At 43.0% G+C, this 19,890-nt stretch overlaps 1 protein-coding gene across 1 annotated transcript; it reads left to right on the top strand.

Annotated features, from left to right (window-relative positions):
- Positions 1–12,621: 12,621 nt before the first annotated feature.
- LOC149024545 (uncharacterized) lies at positions 12,622–19,453 on the top strand. Its single transcript, XM_089144775.1, has 4 exons — positions 12,622–13,259; positions 13,399–13,454; positions 14,587–14,653; positions 14,726–19,453. The coding sequence occupies exons 1-4, from the start codon at positions 13,089–13,091 to the stop codon at positions 14,783–14,785; spliced, it is 354 nt and encodes a 117-aa protein (XP_089000901.1). The 5' UTR covers positions 12,622–13,088; the 3' UTR covers positions 14,786–19,453.
- Positions 19,454–19,890: the final 437 nt, after the last annotated feature.

Genomic DNA, 19,890 nt, shown 5'->3' with positions numbered 1-19,890 from the left:
AGCGAGAGGGGCTGTTAAGGGCTCGAGCAAAGCGAGAGGGGCTGTTAAGGGCTCGACTGAAAAGGAGAGGAGCGAAAGAAGATCAAAACGGTCCTGGACGAGGCGGAAAAGAAAATCGACGAAGATCACCAACGAAAGATTGATCAAGCAGCTGAATTGAGACATTCTCAAGATCAGATATACCGGGAATATAAGATACTATGCAATCAGACGTCCATTTTACAAATGGAAAATGAACGTCTAAAAGAACGAATCACTCAACTCCAATTTGAACAGGATAAGATTCGATTTAAGCGGGAGGGGGAGAGCGAATAATCTTTTTGAAGTGAAGGTCGTGTACAACAACCAACACCGCACAAGCGAAGGCAAGGTTGGTTCGATGACCCGAAGCCAAAAGAAGAGAAATTGGATCATCTTTCCCGAGAGAGGCCGCCTTCTCTCAACCTCCTTCGGACCCTCGGTAAAATTATAAATTGATCAAATCACTTGATCTCCCGTGCTGTGGAAAGCTTTACGAAATGGATTGCTTGCTTCGTTGCAAGAACGGATCTTAGCCAGACGTTGACCGGCCGCGCGGGACACTATCGTTCCTCGAATGCTTGGCACTTTGGGCGCTGCTTTCTCGATCTACTATCACACTTGAAGCGAGGCAATCCATTACGTTAAGCCTCCGAGAAGTCTGGCTTTGCTCTTCCAGTTCGTAAAGGATCAACCACCAATGGGTTACCGGCCGCGCAGGCTCTACTGGTCCTCGGCTTCTCAATCTCTTTCTTTACTCGAAGAGCGGCAAACTTGAGACTGTGATTAGGCGGGGACAGGATTCGAACCTGCAGTCTTCAGGTCATGAGCCTGATGAGTCGACCAATTCCTCTACCCCGCTTCTTCCCCTTCTCTTTCTTGAACTATTCCCACCTGTGCCGGGTTTGGTTGGTTGCCCGAAGGGCTATCTGATCCGATCAACTGCGTAAGCCGTAGCGCGCTAGCGCGCGTACTCTTCCTCTATGAGCGAGACTCTATCCAGATCTATGGATCTCCCCAGCATCCAAGCGAGACTCCATCCAAATCTGCCACTCGTTGGGCGACGCCTTCTTTTCTATGAACACCCCACCACTGCACTGAATGATGAACTTTGCCAGTCTTCGCCTCCGACCCTATTTCCATTCGAGAACACACGGTCAAGCCAAGCCCTTACCCGCCGCTACCATATAGTATTCATCTCTCCTTCGTCTGGTCGAGAAGGGAGGGGAACTGGACCGTGACTCTTCTATTACATTACATTACGGAGAAGTCCATTCTCGTCATGATCGATCCACGTCCTACCGTAGTGCCCTCCGAACCAGGCTTGCAACGCTTACAAAGCTAGCTTACTAAGGTGAAGGAATTTGTAGTAGATTGCACGAGCTAGACAGTCAATCCAGCCGTTTTCTTGCTTGGTGCGCTAGTGCGCCTGACTTATATATAAGTAGGCGTTTTCTTGCTTCCATCCGCCTATCAGCTCTTTTTAACTGGCCTGAAGCTTAAAGACAAATGGCCATAGAGAGCGATGAACTCATCAGACAGCTGCCAGTTAGCCTTGCACTTCCTTATTCACTCTTGAACTACAAGAATGCGGCGACTCTTGACCGTCATGCTTTGCTTGATCTCCTGCGCCTAGTGACGAAGCTCTGGAATCAAATGACTGCAGACAGACTCTCTCTCAGTCAAATGACTGGGAATTTAGGCAATGATTAGTCTTCTACCCCAAGTCTTCCTTTGCCCTCATACCGAGCAAGCAACCCGTCTTTTTTCACTCTTTTTTTAGCTCAACTAGCTAGTAGGGCATCTTTACGTCATTAGGATAGCTGGGTACCGACATCCAGCAGTAAGTCAGTTTACGGCACAAGCTAGGTCTTACCGACAACATACTCTTAATATAGAGTAGTACGTAAGGAAAAGTTTCAGGCGAGAGGGCAGGCAAGAAGACATTCAGCTCAGGGTGGTCTACGATCAGCTTACTCAAATAGGGGCTCCCGAGGCTGTAGTCCCTTGTCAGAAACCTGACCCCGGGAAATGGCCGCCGTCTTGTGACCGGTGTTGGTCTTGCTTGGGTTCTATCTTTTCCCAAGCGTCGGAAAGGCTCTAAAGAAATAGAGTGACGAGCATCTTTCCTATCTCTTCTTGGTAGAATAAGGCTTTCCCCTCGATCCGACACACCCGTGATCTCGACCATCACCTACGCAATTTCGTAGATCTCAATCAGTAAGGACACGTAATTGAGTGAAGTGACCCATTGGAGTATGGGGCACGAACAGATAACCCCCTATTTCACACTAAGGGAATATTAAGGCAGCCTCTAGAAAGGAGGGAGCCGCCCTATACTTCCTTTCTACTAGAAACTAACTCAATGATCTCAAAAGAATAAATTTACAACAACTCAATAGAATTCTCCGGCCGTCAATCACCCGCTTTGGTAAAGGAATGTTACCTCTTGCCTAGCTTAACGAAAATAAATAAAAAAGAAATACAATACATAAGTACTAGATATACGAGTAACACAAGTGTTCGGGGGAAGCGCCTCACCCTCGCTCTCGTCCAATCGACTAAGAGATGCAGTCTTGGCTCAGTCAAAAAAGAACTCAAATATTAATAATAATATCCATTAAACCATAAAGAGAAGTTACACAACAGAAGGTGCTGCGGGATAAGGAGAAGAAGTGCGGGATACAAGTACCAGTGACATAAAGCAATGTCACGAAAGCCGAGAGCCATCACGCCCGAACCAGCAACCCCTTCTTATGCTGCCTTATGCTGCTTGCAACTCCGAGGTTTCTGATCTTTAACCAGGAATAGCCAGTCCCAGGGAACCAAGCCCTCCCGAACGGCATAAAAGGAAAGCATTTTTTAACCAGTTCCAGATAAAGAATCATTAATAGAAGAAGTGCGATCGATCCCTCTGCATCGTAATCAACAAAATAGGCATACGAATCCGCGTAATCAAGGATCTGAATCCACTGAGGCATCCAAATCCCTATCCCCATCCTCAGAAAGAACATCTAGGGCCGAGGGAATGTCTTCTAGTGAGGGGAGTCTTTTCAGCTTCAATCGACTGGAAGCACTTCCTTCCGCGCCTACCTCTCTTGGTTGCCTGCTTTTAGGGCCCGCTTTAGGGCTAGTTCTCTTGCCAGCTTGTAGGGCTTAAAGCGGAACTGAGCTTCTCACTAACAGAATCGTAAGCTTCATTTCATCAAACGAGACTCGGATCGAGGAGCTAAAGTCCTTCGGATGAACAATCCAATCCGAAAATGAGGAGTGTGAAACGTCGGTTTCTCTGGTCAGACATATAGCCATAATTTGGAATGTTGAGAATTGCTAGGACCGGGCACCTTTGTTGATTTCGAATCCTAGGCCGAGACGAGTCCTATCCCTTTCCCTCTGCTTCATCAAACCTTAGCGCAACACCCTCTTCCGCCGATAGGCATCACAAAGACCCGAAGCGAAATACCACTTGTCTAGTCAAATAGCCGGCACTATCCCTTTCCACGCAATCAAACTTTCCCGGTCCCCTTCTAAGTCAATGGACTGCTAGGATAAGGGGATGGGCACTTGGAAAAAATAATCCCTTACTGAATGCATTTTTGATCAGTGACCGTAGAAAAGTGAATGCTTTCTATGATATCTTCTTTCTGGCTACCAAACGTGCTAATTGGTCAAAAGAGCTTATTCTGAGTGCTTAATCCGCCCTAATTATGGTTGCTCGCTTGGTCTACCTGCTTTGTTCTGATTTCATTGTATTCCTCCGTATTCAGCATTCGCCGGTGTCACAAAAAGCAAAAGCATATCAATTCGTTGAGGCAACTAGTCTTGGTAAGGTTTACCACTGAATGAGAAAGGCCCCTAGGTAGATAGAACGTATGACCATTTCCGGGTCTTTTAAGGCATCTTTGCCGGCATCCAATGTCCCCATGTGTGATACGCGTACGAGGGACAACAAGACAGCGGGGAGTCTTTGTGACGGGGAAGAGCCGTGCATTAATTTGGAATATTTAAGAGCTTCTCCCTGACATCCACCCAAGGGAGTACCGTCAGCCCCCCAAAGGGCTACCATAACAGCCACCCTGCTCCCGGCTGACTGATTGCGGGGAGCGCAGGGTTCCAAACCACGTTCGGTTCTGGTAAAAGGGCGGCGGGTAGGCTTGGAAGGAAAGTAAGAGTGGGGGCTTCTATAACCCACCACGGTTAGGGCTGGAGTTGTCACCCCCGGGCAAGAATAGGAGGTCCTACACTCGCTCACAACCGCTTATTTAGTTGATATTGTAGGGCCCGCGGACCTCGATCAAAAGAGGAAAGACAATGCCCATCATACCCTTCGGGGATGTCAGTTAGGCCATTCCAGGAGACAGCAAGCGGGCTGGGACCGAAGCTCGCTATGCCGTTGCAAAGTATGTTGCAACAAGCAAAGGGCGTGGTTGGGTCTAAGAGTAGTAAGATAAGAGATCACACGCCTCTTTTTCTTTTTTTGTTAGGCCAGTTTTGAACCCAAACGCGCTAGTTCTTCCCATCTGACAGATAAGAAAGAAACTGGCACAACGAGCCCAGCTGGACTGGCCACAGTTACTACATCTTCTATCGAGGGAAGTTACTCACCGGTTCTCCCTTCCCCAGCCGGGTCGGGAAGGGAATGAAGTGAAACCAGCGATAGCAGGCATTTGCAACTGCCGGTGGTCTCCCCTTCATTCGTTATAACGAACGTATGGGAGACCAAGATATTTGTGTGTGCAATTGAGCCCCCTAGGAGGAGGGGAGAAAGAGATGGGCAGGGCCTCTTCGTTCCGTTCGGGCAGGGATGGCAGCGAGCAACCACCGGAACAAGAAGCTGACGAAAGAATAGGGCAGCCCACGATGATTTTAGCTAAGAGAACAACTCCACTAAAAGATAGAACTCTCGCTCAAGAAAGCGTAAGGCCGGCTGTGCAGGAATAAAAACCTTCAGTCTATTCATGTGGTTAAGAAAGTCTTCGTTTTCTCGAAGTATTTGTTGAAAAAATTGAGAATTGGTTTTTTCGATGATAAGAGAATCGAGAAAACTTCCCCCCTTATTTGGTTTAGTAATGGGGGGTCGAATTCCAAACCTTTTCTCTCGAGTATATCCATTACCAAAAAATGGACGTCACTTTGGGACACATGCGGATAGCTGCCCCGCGTGGCTAAAAGTAAGCCAAGAGAGCTCAAACTCTTTTTTTTCATTAGAACTAAAAAAGAGAGTCTAATAAAGCCACTCATTACTAAATACTAAACCAGAGAGAAGTCCTCGGGTCGAGTCTTTGCGAGTTCATCCCAAACAAAGCGAACCCAATCCTGGTCGGAAAGATGCAGATAAAAGGCCAATAGCCGCTTCTCCGGCATAAGCTTTAAAGAAGAGAGCTATCAACGCTAATAAACATTTCATTAAGAAAAAAAGAAAAGATTTATAGAAAAAATGAAAGAGTCATTTATTTCCATCTTTTTCTGGCTAATATAATCAAAGAACAATACAAAAATGCCGAAAAATCCGTCAATAAATGACGAACTCCATTATACAGATGATAGGACAGGGCTAAGGCTGTAATCTCGACGGAGATTAGGATGAGCTTTGATGAATAAAACAAGAATTGGTAGAAATTCTCATAGGTGAAGCAAATCAAACCTATTTTCAGACAAAGAAGATAACTAAACAAAACTATAGTGGCTAGGAAAGCCCCGGAGATTCTATGGGAAATTGGAAACGTCGAAGTGAGCTATGGTTTATAAATAGGAAGATGAGGGGATAACGGGCGAAGGAAATTCATATGTTGATATGAAGATTGATGTTCATTCGCTCCTTGCTCGCGGAGCGGCATACCGAAAAAAAGGCCCCTCCCGAAATTGAACCGATGACTGACGCTGTATGAAAGCTACGTGACTCTTGTCTTTGAAGCGCTGAGTTACTTAAGACTCTCATCTAAGATAAAGAGTGTCCCAAAGGGCTACCTTTTTTTCTCTTAGACGAGAGCAAGCCTGACCGATGAGGAGGTGGAGCCGAGTGGAAACCTACTACGAAAAAAGAAATTCAAGTCTCGGCTTGACTCATTTAGGGCGTCCTGTAGCAAGTGCCTAGCTCAGCTCCGAAGAGTGATGAGAAGACCGCCACTGTACATCTTTCTTTCAAAAGATGAGAACACGCCCTTTACTAATATAATAGAAGGTATGGCAAAAGCAAGAGTGAAACTACAAGCTAAAAGCAGGCGTGCTCTTATTATAAGATAATACGATACCACCCCCCACTTTTGGCACACTTGTTTGATGAGCTAAGCGCTTTAGTCAAATCAGCTTACGACTAAAAGCAAGGTCGAAATCCATCCCTCTTTTTCCTGTGCTTTACTAGTAGGGCTAATGAACGCCCCTTAGTACATCTTTTGCCAGTTCAAGGAAGTGGAGCGAAGGGAGCGAGAAAACTACAGGGGTGGTCAACGACCAGCGCGCATGAGATGAAATCTGGCCAACCTCGTTTAGGGCGACCCCCTTTACTAAACCAAATAAGGGCTAACGCTTTAGCTAGCGCCCCCTGTAGTTTTTCAGCCGGGCGAGCCCCTTCTCTTCTTTATTATGTCAATATGGTATGTTGAATCACATGTGAAGTCGACTTCACTTGACCGTGTCTGCTTCAACTTCACCCGTCACGCGTGTCGTGTAGTGTAGCAAGACTAACAGGTGGTCGAGTGAATTTATGAACGAGCTTTTATTAGAAGCAATACCCGTAGCATATTTGTGGATTCTTCCTCCACTCACCTCCACGGGCGAATGGAGTCTACTACACTCTTTCTTGGCTCGTGTAGTAGACTATAGTCATTCGGAAGGGCATAGTATAGTTCTATTTTGGGGCCTAACATTGTGGTTGTTCCCTCTCCTTTCAGTCAATTGACTTCGTACCTCTTCTTCCCTCGAAAAAGAAGTTCAAGAGGCATCTTCCATTCATATCGATTTGGGTTTTCCTGTACCATATTTAGATCTGCCCCTTCTTCGATCCGGAATTCCTAGCAAATCCTTGACTCCTCAAATACAATGGGATTTCACACCTGGCGAATCTTTCACTCTACCTCCTCTTATTAAGACCATAGGATGTTCCTGCGAATTATGACCTTCGCTCGGAATGTGAGCAAATATATCATGTCGATTGCTCAACTGTACTTTGGCTATCTTACGTGGAGCTGAATTTGGTTTTTTCGGTGTTCTCATTGGAACACGCGGGCGTACTCCTTGCTTCTGGGGACATTGATCTGAAGCTCGAGTATGGTCCGTGCGCCGTTTTTCTTCTCTACCATGACGAATCAATTGATTTAATGTAGGCATCGCTTTTTCCTTTGTCCTTCCCCCCGATTTCCGCCCTATCACTAGTGGTTACTCCCGATCCAAAGCACCCCTTTTCCATTCATAGAGAGATCCAATCGTCAAAATCAATAAAAAGGCCATCATGGACCAAGATCCAAACGGATCAATCTTGTTGGGAGGTACTGCCCAAGGAAAGGAAAAGGTTACTTCCGGATCAAGGATAATAAATAAAATAGAAACCAGATAAAATCGTATATCGAAACGACTTCTGGCATCACCGGAAGGATCGGAACCACATTCGTGGGCCGACAATTTTTCTGGATAGGTAGAACTATTGGAAGCAAATGGAAAAGGAACACCGAGTGGGATCAAAGAAACTAGCGGACTGATCACTAAATAGATACAAATAGGTGCAAATTCTGACATCACCACAACCCACTTCATTCTCTCGCTCTGCTCGCGGAGCGGCATACCGAAAAAAGAAAGGTTTTGGAAGAAAAAAAGTTGATCTCAGAAAAAATGGAGACCACTCGCCCAAGCGGTTAGTAGCGCCTCCATCCCCCCTCCCTTTTCTTTCCCCCCTGGCCGTGTGTGGGCCACACTTCAGAAAGGCCCTACGGGGGGGGTCCTTCACAACCTTGTGTGAGCCCCCCGCCCGCTCACGCTCCAACCCAAAAACCTGGCGCTTCGTCGGAACACACCATAGGTTGGTCCAACAACCAGTTGGCTCCTCGCCACTGCACATTAGCAGAAAAAAGTGAGTGAATAGCCAGCCCCTCCAAGCACCTGTGATCGACAACCCAGGACAGCCTCTCTTCCTCCCCACTTCCCTCTCTTCTCTTTCTCTTTCTCTTTCTCTCTCTCCTTCTTATTCTCCTTCTCCTTCATTCTTCTCTTTCCTTCTTCTTCTTTTCTTTTCCCCTCTCTTTGGACATGGCGGCATAGCTCCTGCAAGGCCAAGCTAGCCTGTCGCCACTGCTGTCAAAAGTGTGAAGGGAGATGAACGGAAATCGAGACTTTCACCGCTTCCCAAAAAGTGATCTCTGACCTCCCAATCTAAAAATAGGGAAAGTACTGCTTCCAAAGAGTACTACTTACACGACTAGCCGAAAAGAAGGATTTTTATCATATCCGAAAGCCCTAAGAAATGCATGCTGCAAGCTACTAGCTCAAGTGCTGGTTAAACTCGGCAAAGGGGCTCTCCGAGCTTTCTAAGCCAAAGATATAAGCCAAGGTCCAGGTCCTTAAGAATAAAGCCATCATCATCTAAAGGGCTTTCTAAGCCGCTTACCCAGAATTAGTGCTTTCCTATCCATACCGCCTGTACTCTGTTTGATCCTCTATCTGAAAACTCTACCTTCGCCTGGTTCCGCTTGACTAAAAAGCTATGGACTCGTCAAGGTGAAGCTTTCTGAGTTCTATTTCTAGTCTGAAATAAAAACAGACTGAACACAAAGCAGCCAATCAAAACCAACCTTCAAAGAGACACGAATCACATACCTTTATGACAAAGCGGATTAATTAGGAAGGGCTAGATCGACATCTCCGCTAGGGAAGGGCATTCATGGATGGGCCGACAAAGCTGCTTTTCCGTGGGGCGGTCAATAGATCCTACTAACTCCTAAACGGCTCCCTAATTCCTCAAACAGCCCGTAGGCGAAAAAGAAGAGGGGTGGGTAAGGTTGACTGTGGGTGGAGAAGCGCCGGGCTTTTGGCTCGGAAAAGGAATGAGATGAAGAAATTCATCCATTTCTATAAGATTGGAGGATCTAGAACCGGGGAAGAGCTTCGAGCATTGAAGCAAGGAAATTCTAGCATTGATTCATTTTCCGATCTGTCTTTGCCAAAGCTAGAAGCAAGAAAGCCTTCATTCAAGCAAGGCGCACTAAAAGCAAGTCTTTATTGTAGCCCGAGGAATGAAAGAAAGAAGAGGCGCGTAGCAGTTCAATTGAAAAGGCGAGGAGCCTGAAGTCGACCAGAGGTATTGGGAGTGATCCCCTTCTCTCGAGAAAAAGAAAAGAAGACAAAAGGAATATCGGCTTAGCGTCTTCTACCTTAATATATGCTATTTAACCATCTATCTTTGTCACAGCTATCAGACGGAAAGATAAGGAAAAGAGAGCAATAGACTCCCTGCTTCACCTTAACCCTCTATTCATTCAACAGAAGCCGGGGACTGATTGAAGGTAATGGCTTGCTGCATCTCATGCGATTGGAAGAGCACGAGAAGGACAAGCTACTGGCTTTCTACTTCCTCTTCTATTGGAAGAGAGATGATATTCCTTCTTTAATTGAATCGGGGAAGCACTTCCCTTTTCCAGCCGGAGGGTTGAGTTGTGTACTTTCTGCTTGCAAGCCATGTTTAAGCTTCTAGCATGTAAGGGCACGGAAGAAGAGCTGCCTTTATGTAAGGAAGGACAACCACTCATCTTTCCATAGAGAGTGCTACCCTAGAGTAAGAACTTTCCATTGAAAAAGAAGAACTCTTTCGAATGGGAAAAATCGGAAGCTTTCCCTTTGGATTGAACCGCGACCAGCAAGTTAGACCTCTTGGGTTCGAGGCTTATTCCAATAGCTGCCACACATGAGAGGACAGTTGCTAAAGCGGGATAGGGGCGACATTGCGACAGTACTACCAAGCACGACAAGAGTGTAAGGTAAGGTGCTATAGGTTAATGAAATGGGAAATTCTTATAACTCGCGCTCACCGGGAATATTTATCTTTTCTACCGCCCACGGTGTACTGATCTTGATCCGCCATGCATGAATGGCAAAGACCTAGAAAGATCCCCGACTCCGTGGGGAAAAGTCGATCGGTTTTAAGTGTCAAAGAGACTCAAAGAAGCTTTCTTTTTATCACAACGTTGATTTTCACCTCCCGTAGAGGTGGATCAATTAGGGGGGATTGAGAAGAGGGGGGCACCATAGACAAGAGGTTTGTTTTTACCGGAAGTAAAAGAGAAACTACCTTTTAAGTTTTGGGATCTCCCGATTTTCCTAAGAGGTTAGATTTCTGGAGTTTATGAGTTCTGGAATTGACTAAAAGACTGAAAGCAAAACCCATGACAAAGAGCTTACCCCGCAGGCCGGATAAAAGATTTCACCGGCTATGTACCACAAGGCTACCGAAAGCAACTGTCCAAGGGCAAAAGCCGATGAGTTAGCTCTGTGAGAAAGTGCTGTTTGAAAAAAGCAGGAGATGAGTTCAAAACGAGCTGCATTGCACCTTTAAGATCTAATAGCTCTCTATTGAAAGCGCTTCGATTGTTAATGTTAATGCTTTCCCGGCAGTTTGAGATCGAGTCTAAGTTGCTTGACTTATAGTTTCAGGGTAAGCCCATCGACTTTCTTCTTGGCAGTCCACCCCGTCCCGTGTAAAGAACCCAGTGAGTAAAAGTAAAGAAAGCTTATAAGACTGTAAGAAGAGCTAAATAAAGGCCTAAGCCCTTTTATTTTAAGCCAATTTAAGGTAGGGCAACTTTGAAAGCCAAGCCCTCTATTCTATATGGGGCAAGGTGAAAGGCTACCCAACTTCTTGTGAGCAAAGCAGAATCTTTACCTATTATCTTGGGAAAGCCATATGTGGAAATAAGGGAAGAAGCAAGAGATTACCATAGAATTGAAGCTAGAGAAATGGCTGGGCATCGACGGCTACGAAAGGGGGCTAGGCTAGTCAAGTAGAGAGCACTCAAAAATCAAACTCCAAAGCCTTTTTCTCTTTCTCTAAAGAGATAGCACCAAATGCGACTCTTCTCTTTCAAAAGACTTTGGCTATTAAAAGAAATCCGCCCAATGAGCGTATACTAGATGAGCTAAGGCTAGGGGACTTCTCTCTATAGATTCCTTAAGAAAAGAAGACTTTCAGCTGATTTAGAATCAAGAAATCCCATCTGTCTATTAGTTAAAGCCTATTCTTTAACAAATGGATTCTTGCTAACGTAAAGAGAACCGCCTATTCTATCAAGCAATCGATTCAATAAAAGACGATTTGCTGCAAAGCATGGTGCGCATTTCATTTCATGCTACTCCACGGTGGCTAGCTTTCTTGCTTCGTGCTTGCTATTAATTCCTAGATGCGCGTTTTATGTTGTATCTGTTATAAACTTAACACCGTATTATGATTATGTGGATCTGAGAGACTTCCTTGCACTTTCTTTTTCAGTTTTACATTTAGGGTTCTCTGGGATACTTCTTGGGGTAGTCCAATCATCATCAATTGCCCGAAGGCTTACTATTCAGTCTAATTCCTTGGTAGGCTGATGTCCCATTGTACCCGGGGGCTATGGTTCAAGCAGTCAATTGCAGTCTTAGAGCTTGAGATGAGAGTGAGCTAGTAAGACTTTTAGGAATGAAGATCCTAGATTAAGAAATTAAGGTATTTTCAAGCAAGCAAGGTGTGGGGGAATTGTTGACCGGGGCTCTTTTCGAGCTTGCCTATGTACCTTCCTAGTGGCTTGGACAGGATCAAGTCATTAGTAGTTCGAAAGGGATCTAGAGATGCAAATCCATGAAGAAAGGAGAAATGGAAAAGCGAATCTATCTGCTCGAACTTATATGAACTAAGTGCCATTTGATGAGTAACTAAGACCAAAGTAGGGCTCGACAAAACAGTGCCGTATCATGGTACATCGTCCACGGGTTTTGGGAAGTGCCTTTGCTCCTTTTCCCAATTCTTCACCCTGACAGTGAACTCGTAGATGAGGCTTTGACCTTCATTTAACAGGGAATCTCGGTTGTTTGAAACGTAATCTGAGATAGACATAAATTGGAATCCCTTTCTGAGGGGAAGCTCTTTCTAGTGAAAAAAGTAAGAGGTGCTCCCCTTCTCTAGGATATCTCTTTTTTTTTGGGGATTGAGTAAAAGGTCCGCTACCCCCAAGCGCACCTGAGGCTACCCTGTTTACCAAATCTTTAGAGGTCTGCCCGTCCAGTGTCGGTCCCTCAAACTATAAAAATAGGATAGCACCCCGGTAGATGAGTGCTACCTTCATGGTAAATAAAGGGTATTCTATATTAAACTATGATATCAATAGCGTGATATGATTTTTTCGGGTATTACTCAAAAAAAAAAAAAAAAGAGAAGGATTTTGTCAAGGTGGCCGGACGCCGCGTCCATTCCACCCCCCCCGCCTTCCGCCGGCTTTGGCGTTGAATTGAATTTATAATAAATGTAAAAGGGACAATTTCATCAATAATCGGATATTTTATCGATCGGATTATTCGTTCCGTTCGGATTCGGAGCCTCTAAATTTGTCGGATGCGGTGGCATCCATTCAGGCCTAGGCATCCATTCACCGAAAGAGGCCAGAGGGTGCACTCTCATGCACAGCGGAGGATTTTAATCCGATCCGAAACACCGAAACCAGTTTCTTCTCTTTCACGAGAAAACTTCAAACCAGCGCCTTTTGCTCAGGTTGTCTCTCCGGTGTTTGGCGTTCGGTGTTTCTCTCACAAGCCCAAACCAGCATTGGTTTCTCTCCGGCATCACTACGGTGTCTTGCGTTGTTCTGTTACGCGTAAAGAACCCTAATCTCATGCGCTTGGTTACCAAGCGTTTCAAACGCTGGTTACCTTCCTCACTCATGAAGACCAAATCTCAAAACACACTCACCAGAAACCTTCCATTGAAAAAGAAAGCAATGACACTTATCCTGCCAACCCTAGCTGCATAGCTGGTTTTGAAAACTGGAATCGACGTTAGGAATTCGTGTCACTCGACAGCCGAGACTCGACCCCTGGAGCTATATCTACAGAACAGAGGCAGGATGCAAGGTGGATCACCTAACGAACAAATGGAGATAGTTGAGTGTCACGGCTCTCAAGATCAAAACATATGCAACTCCATTCCTCGTGGCGGACCTATTTACGTTATGGACTGGATAAGTCACATCACCAGACTAATCGACTTTAAGAATTCGTTTCTTCAAGAACTGAGAGTTAGTTGTATTACAGAATGCTTTTATTCTTCGAATATTTGCAGTATTGTGACCCATTCAATCTATAACCTTCTCAATTCTATCGAATTTGAATTATTTTGATTTAAGTCTTTGAGTACTTGGTTTTCTCTGGATGCAGAGTTTCGAGGCAGAGCTCTCTGCGGATTCATCTCAAGCATGTAATGATGATCTTTCGTAAGTCGACTTTGAAATTGGGTACTAGTTGTGTTGTTTTTTAGGTTCTTCCGCTTCTATACATGGACACAAAACTCTGAACTTCATAAATTTGTCACTCGAGTCTTTTATGGCTTCTGCCCCACTGTATGTCATTTCCTTCATGGAGTGAAATAGAAAAAAGAAGAAATCATGCATAATATTAAAAAAAAAACGTTGTTTAATTTCGTGGGTTTGAAAGCAACTTGTCTTCTGGCTTTTAGCTTATTTCAATTGTGTTCCCCCCTCCCCAATCAATCTCAATTATGTATGTTGTTTTATTTTTTCTGGCTGCAATTACGGATGATCTGGCTGCCAAATGGCATGTTTCCTTCCTTCCTATTGAGGAAGATCAGACCTAGTTGTGGTGGCTATTTGATTTGTAACTTCTGGTCAGTTGACATTTTGGCTTCAATCTGTTAGGAGCATTAGCTGGTCAACAAAGTATATATCTAAACCATAAAGGAGTGTGCATAATCTATGGTTATTAAGAGAAAGGAAAAAAAACTTGATTTTCTTGTGAATGTGTAATTAGAGTATTAAAAAACCATAACCTAAAAACTTCGTCCATGAAACAAAGAATTAAAGGGGAGAAGGGTACACAGATCATGAGGCACCATCAATTATAGTACTCCATTATGCTACAAAAGTGGAAAACACCAAAGAATTATTGTCTCCACAGCCTATGGATTGAAGGTTGCTGTTCCATACTTCCACGCCAGGGTTTAAAAATCTCGGACTACCCTAGATGGAACTGACTTGGCCAATTCACTATACATTAAAAATCGAAGTGGCTAAGATATGCTTGCCGGCTTAAGATGATCCAACTGGTACATAGCCAGTATCACAACTGTCCTTCTGGCCATATGATGAATGTTTCATGACACTTCGATTCTCATGTTCTTTGGTCTCATACATCATTTGCACAAAAAATTATGTATGGGGGATCCACAGAGAATTGACATCTCATGAAGTGCCTAATTTGTTGAGCATTGCTTTTGCCACAAAACAAGATTATTGATTTTATCACCAGTATTAATATGTATATATGCATGAGATCTTATTTCATTATCTAATAAATTATATTTTGTTCGCATGGTGTGATGCATTATAGGGTTGATGAGCTCAAAGTTCTTAAGGAGGAGGAGCTGGTGGACATGGCCTTTAGAGAAGCATTCAAGGTATGGCTTTAAGACACAAACTCTGAGAAATTTAGGTGGCTATTCCTGATAATTTTTATTGATCGATTCTAGGAGCGAGAGGAGAATGAGAGTTCGTTGCAGTTCCTAGGAGAGTCCTCTAATGGAGAGTGAGTGGAGTTTGAACTTCTCTTTACCAGCTCTTTCTAGTTTCTAGGATTTAAGTTTAGGTATGATAGGATCTAATATTGTTTCTCTTTAAACATTTGAATTACTTCCATGCTGATTGCTGACTCTTTGACTAGTGCATGCCTATAGTTGAAAGTTGAAACAGTTGTTTGATACTCCTGCTAGAGGCTGGAGCCTTGTGCACTGGGTACGACTTTTCTTTTTCTGCAAAGTACAAAAATGTTTGATACCCCAATATTCCCTTTATGCCCGGAATATCTGGATAGAGCTATTGGATTTGGGAAACCCCTTGAGGCAGCCACCACATCAAGCTTCATTAATTGGAGAATTCATCTCCTTCCATGATTATGATTTCCTTGACTCTTTTTACTGGTAGTTGACTGATGACCACATCTTGAGCTTTAATTGAACAAAGAAGCAGCATCTAGATTTGTTATTTTGGATCAGCACCCTTGATTGGCAGTAACTTTTGGACCCTAATCACCCTATTCAGATCTTATGTAGTATTTCCTATTCTACAGATTATTTTAGTACCAAGAGGCATAATGGCAATTGAAACAAGTAAATTATGGATGAAGGGATATAATATTGAATAATTATAGAAGAAATAGTTAAGGACTTAACTGCAAACTACAAAATTCAGTAAACAACGCACTACATAGACAACTGAGTACTGAGTATAATACATATTCATAGATACCTTAGTCATCTATGTTCTAACAATATGATGTTGTTATTGTCTACTGATATGAACAATGATGCTGGATAAAGTCCATTCATGGTCTGATGGAGCTGATGTACATTCTCCTTTTTCTGCACAGCAGATGTATGCCGTGTCATTGTGTGGAAGAAGAAACAGTGGTCCTTCCCACTGAATGTTCTCACCTACGGACTTTAGGTAAATTCCCAGGTACAGGTCACCATAATGTGCCTCTTTCTAAAGATTGGTGCTGCCTCTTTCATAGAGAATTAAAATAGGATGGATAAAGAGGAGAGGTGTGTCTAGGGTGTTGGCAATCAGCATTTTGCTTTAAAATTTGAAGGAACTTTTATAGGATAGTTATACGACCTTTTATGATGTATGATGCAAAATGTTCGGTAATTGAGAAGAATATTTTGAGATGGATTAGTGGGAAAGCTAGGAATGATGAAGGACTGATCAGTTCGAAGATGATCACGTTGGGCTAGGAGAACACCTTTTCCAGGAGCAGATTTTAGATAATGGAGAATTCGGAAGATGGCAAGACATATGATTGGAATGTCGATTTTGCATGAACTGACTCATAGTACTAAAAACAACAAGAATGTCAGGTAATGTATGAGATAGGTAGATTAGCTTCCCACTAGTCTCTCGTAACGGCCTTTATCAACTGGTCCTCTTGCTCTGTCCTTCACTCGTGTAGCAACTTCTAGAGGAGTATTACTTGAATGACAGGCTAGTAGGCTTGTTTCAGATAACAAGTCTAGGACATACTTCCTTTGGGATAAAAATATGCCTCTAACTGAATGAACAACTTCAATCGTTAGAAAGTTCCTTAGTTTTTCTAGATCTTTTATTTCAAACTCATGGCTCAAGATTTTATTTTATAATTTTGGTATTTCTCTACCATCATTACCTGTCACAACTATATCATCAACATAGATAATTAGGACGGTAACTTGAGGACCTGTTATTTTAATGAAGAGGGTGTGATCAACATTTCTCTGTTTATACCCAAATGACACCATCACTATATGGAATCTACCAAACAAGCCTGAGGAGACTGCTTCAGCCCATACAATGCATGTTAGAGTTTGCAAACTTTTCCTTGGGTTTTATCATTAGAGAAACCAGGAGGATTTCCATGTAGGCTTCTTCTTCTAGCTGTCCTTGTAAGAAGGCATTCTTCATATCTAACTATTGAAGATTCCATCCCAAGTTGACAGCCCATGCAAGAATACCATTACTGTGTTCAGTTATGCAATATGTGCAAATGTACCCTGATGATCAATCTCAAAGGTCTAGGTGAATCCTTTAGCAACCATTCTGGCTTATATCGATCAACAGAGCAATAACTGTTCTGCTTTATAACAAATACCCACTTGCATCCAGTAGGTCTCTTGTTCAGAGGAAGAACTACAAGCTCCGAAGTCCCATTTTTGTATGATGCTTTCATTTCTTCTAACATTGCTGTCTTCCCTTAGGATTTGCATAAGCTTCCTACTACTTCAGTGGGATAGGTATAGTAGAAAGGGAAGACACAAAACTATGATAAGAGGGTGAAAGAGAGTTTTGGGAGAAAACTTAGGATATGGGATAAGTGCATTTCCTAATGCCCTTCTATGGGGCTATAAATTGTTCAAGAAAAGGATTTGTACAGGGAGGTGAAGTAGGTGGAGATCCAGGCTCTAGTTTTGGAGAGGATTCTTATAATTGTATGGGTGCTTTAATAGTGGTCTCTTGTTGATGTCTTAAGTCTGTTGTCATGCTGCAATGCTCCCTTACTCTGCACCTGACAGGTCAGCCCTTCAGACTTAGATTGGAAATAGTACAGACGCACCAAAATTAGTTATCAAATATGAACACTGTGGTAAATGGTAATCCATGGCATACAAAAGAAGAATGTAGTTCAGAATGCAGCCCTAAAACAAATTGCTAAAATAAACTGAAAGTACAATCAATAGGTTTGGAACTGTTGTTAGATACATCCCTAAAAAATGATTGCAAAAAGAGGGTAAATCACTGCTATAGTACAGCAGAAAATAATTCCAGATCTGCCCTAGTTTAGGTCTCCAAAAGATGAAATTTTTCAAAGCAAAATATTTCGGATAGAGGGAGAATGAGGGCAGTGACTGTAATAGAGATCCATCGATTCCCTTTTGGCTGTTTATAGAGTTAGGGTAACACAAAGGTGCGGCTAGGGTTCCATCTCACAACAAAATTGTGACAACTTACTTGGAAGTCGATGGGTTTGTGTGGCTTTGAATTTGCAAGAGAGTTGGAGAAGAATCAAGCAATTAACCAGCCTGTGATTTGAGAAGAACTACCTTTCAATTTTAAAAAGAAGAAAAAACAGCTTTTGTGATTTAGGATTTGAGGAGAATTTCACCACTATCAGTTCAGCACCATAGCTTCAACAATAGAGATTGAAATGTTAGAAAACAAAGCTTGAATGAACCAAATCAGATATGCAACAAAGAAGAAGAACAAAAAAAGAGAAGAGAAAGAAGATGGGAGAAGAACCACACAAAGACCTGCGATTCTAGTAAAGTAGCACTAGAATCACAGGCTTCCTTTATTTATAGAACTTGAGTACCAAGCATACAACTTGAGAGACAAAAAACTTGTCCTCTAAAAAGAAAATAGAAAGTACAACTTACGGACATAATTTTTTAGTCTTCTAACTCCTAAAATCTGTTCAAAATAGAAAGTACATAAAAAGAGAAGTTCTGAAATTAGTAACTAGCAGAAAATAAAAACTATGCTTTCTAGAAATTCCCAAAGCTTGTGTAGCAAGATTCCTCCATTAGAATAGAAAGTAGAGTAGCATATCTACTGAAAAGGAAACAAGCACCACTGGCATAATACTATTCACATTACTATTCACATGAACATTGAAACAGCCCAAAACTTCCTGCTAATGCTTCAACATGAAATCTGAGCCTTGGCTCTAATACCATGTTGAGTATTGAAAGAAAATTTGCTCTGAGAAAATTTATTTATTCATTGCCCAATGGGGTATTTATAGTTTCACAAAACAAGAGCTAGAACCAACTCAGAGGGAAAAAAATAAAAATATGAAGGAGTGCAGCACTAAATAGGAAGATAATTAGAACTAAAAGATATGTCGAAAATGGACTTAGAAAGATTGAAGGGGAGTAGTCCTAATAGGACTTCCCTTCAAACTTGTGCTAGCACAATCTAGCGCTAGTTCATGGGAAATACTCACTCTCACACAACAGTATGCTTGATAAAGTTCTCTTTGTGCTCACTGGCGTCTATGGCTTCTATATAGAATAATGCATGGTGGGATAATGTTTATTGAGTTGTTATTAGCTCGTTAGCTTGTTATGTTGACTTAGTTATTTCTTATTGTGATTAAACTTAGGTAGTTATTGTTTTCTAGTTGTTTGTGATGAAACCCTTATAATATCTTGGAAAATTAATACAAAATTGTAAGAATTAACAAGATAGATTCTAGTTTCTATGGTGCCACTCACCCCCACACCTCACAATGGTGTTCCCTCAGCCTACGGCTGCCCACAAGACTCTCCAAAATTATTCCCTCCTCTCTCTCTTTCCTCTTTCCCTCTATTTATTATCTCAAATAACCCTAACTAACCCTCATTCCACATGGCCTCATCCCTAGGGTAACCCTAACTAACCCTCATTCCACATGGCCTCTCATCCTAGGGTCCTAATACTACCGGCCCCTCGAAAATCACCTTGTCCTCAAGGTGATGGAATTGTTGAAGTTTAGTCGTGTGATAGTGCCGCATAACCGTAGTAAATCAAAATCATCCTCCCAGGCTGAATAACACACCCACTGCTCAAAATCAGACTTGGAGCGTTTTTTTGCAACGAAATTAATCCCCATCGCACCGCTGCATCTCAAGGAGCCTGCGTGCAGCTGTTGGAAGACGATGGATTTTCCTCAATCGCTGCAGCCCCAACCATGGTGGGAGATCTCGCGAGATATCTCACCTTTTTAGAGAGGCGAGATGAGATCTCGAGCCATCTCGCTCGAGATCTCGTCCATCTCGCGAGATCTCGGCGAGATCTTGCTAACGGGACTATTTTGGCTGCTTTAGTTTAGGGGCTTTTTAAAGCCCCTGTCTCGCTCGAGAGAGGCATATCTCGCCTCTCTCGAGCTTGTCTCTCTCCTCTATCTCGCTGGAAGCCCATATTTGGCCGGAATTTGGCCGGAATTTGTTGGGGATTCAACATAGCAACATCATCAACTCATCTACAACAACAAATTGAAGCATATTTGTAGTGATTCAAGCCTATTTCAAGGGATCTTCAAGAAATGTAAGATTTTCCCCCAAATTTGATTTTTTTCAAATACAAGGTTCTACAATGATTGTATGAGTGTAATATAAATATATGT

This window comes from Hakea prostrata, chromosome 2 (genome assembly GCF_041222555.1).
Source record: "Hakea prostrata isolate BN-2017 chromosome 2, UWA_Hpros_2, whole genome shotgun sequence".
NCBI lineage: Eukaryota > Viridiplantae > Streptophyta > Magnoliopsida > Proteales > Proteaceae > Hakea > Hakea prostrata.
The sequence above is the reverse complement of the archived record's forward strand: the minus strand, read 5'-3'. Positions and strand labels throughout refer to the sequence as shown.

Coding starts and splice junctions, on each gene's coding strand:
- LOC149024545 (XM_089144775.1), top strand. CDS start 13,089: ATGCAAGGTGGATCACCTAACGAACAAATGGAGATAGTTGAGTGTCAC. Junction 13,260..13,398: donor CGTTTCTTCAAGAACTGAGA/GTTAGTTGTATT, acceptor CTCTGGATGCAG/AGTTTCGAGGCAGAGCTCTC. Junction 13,455..14,586: donor GCATGTAATGATGATCTTTC/GTAAGTCGACTT, acceptor GATGCATTATAG/GGTTGATGAGCTCAAAGTTC.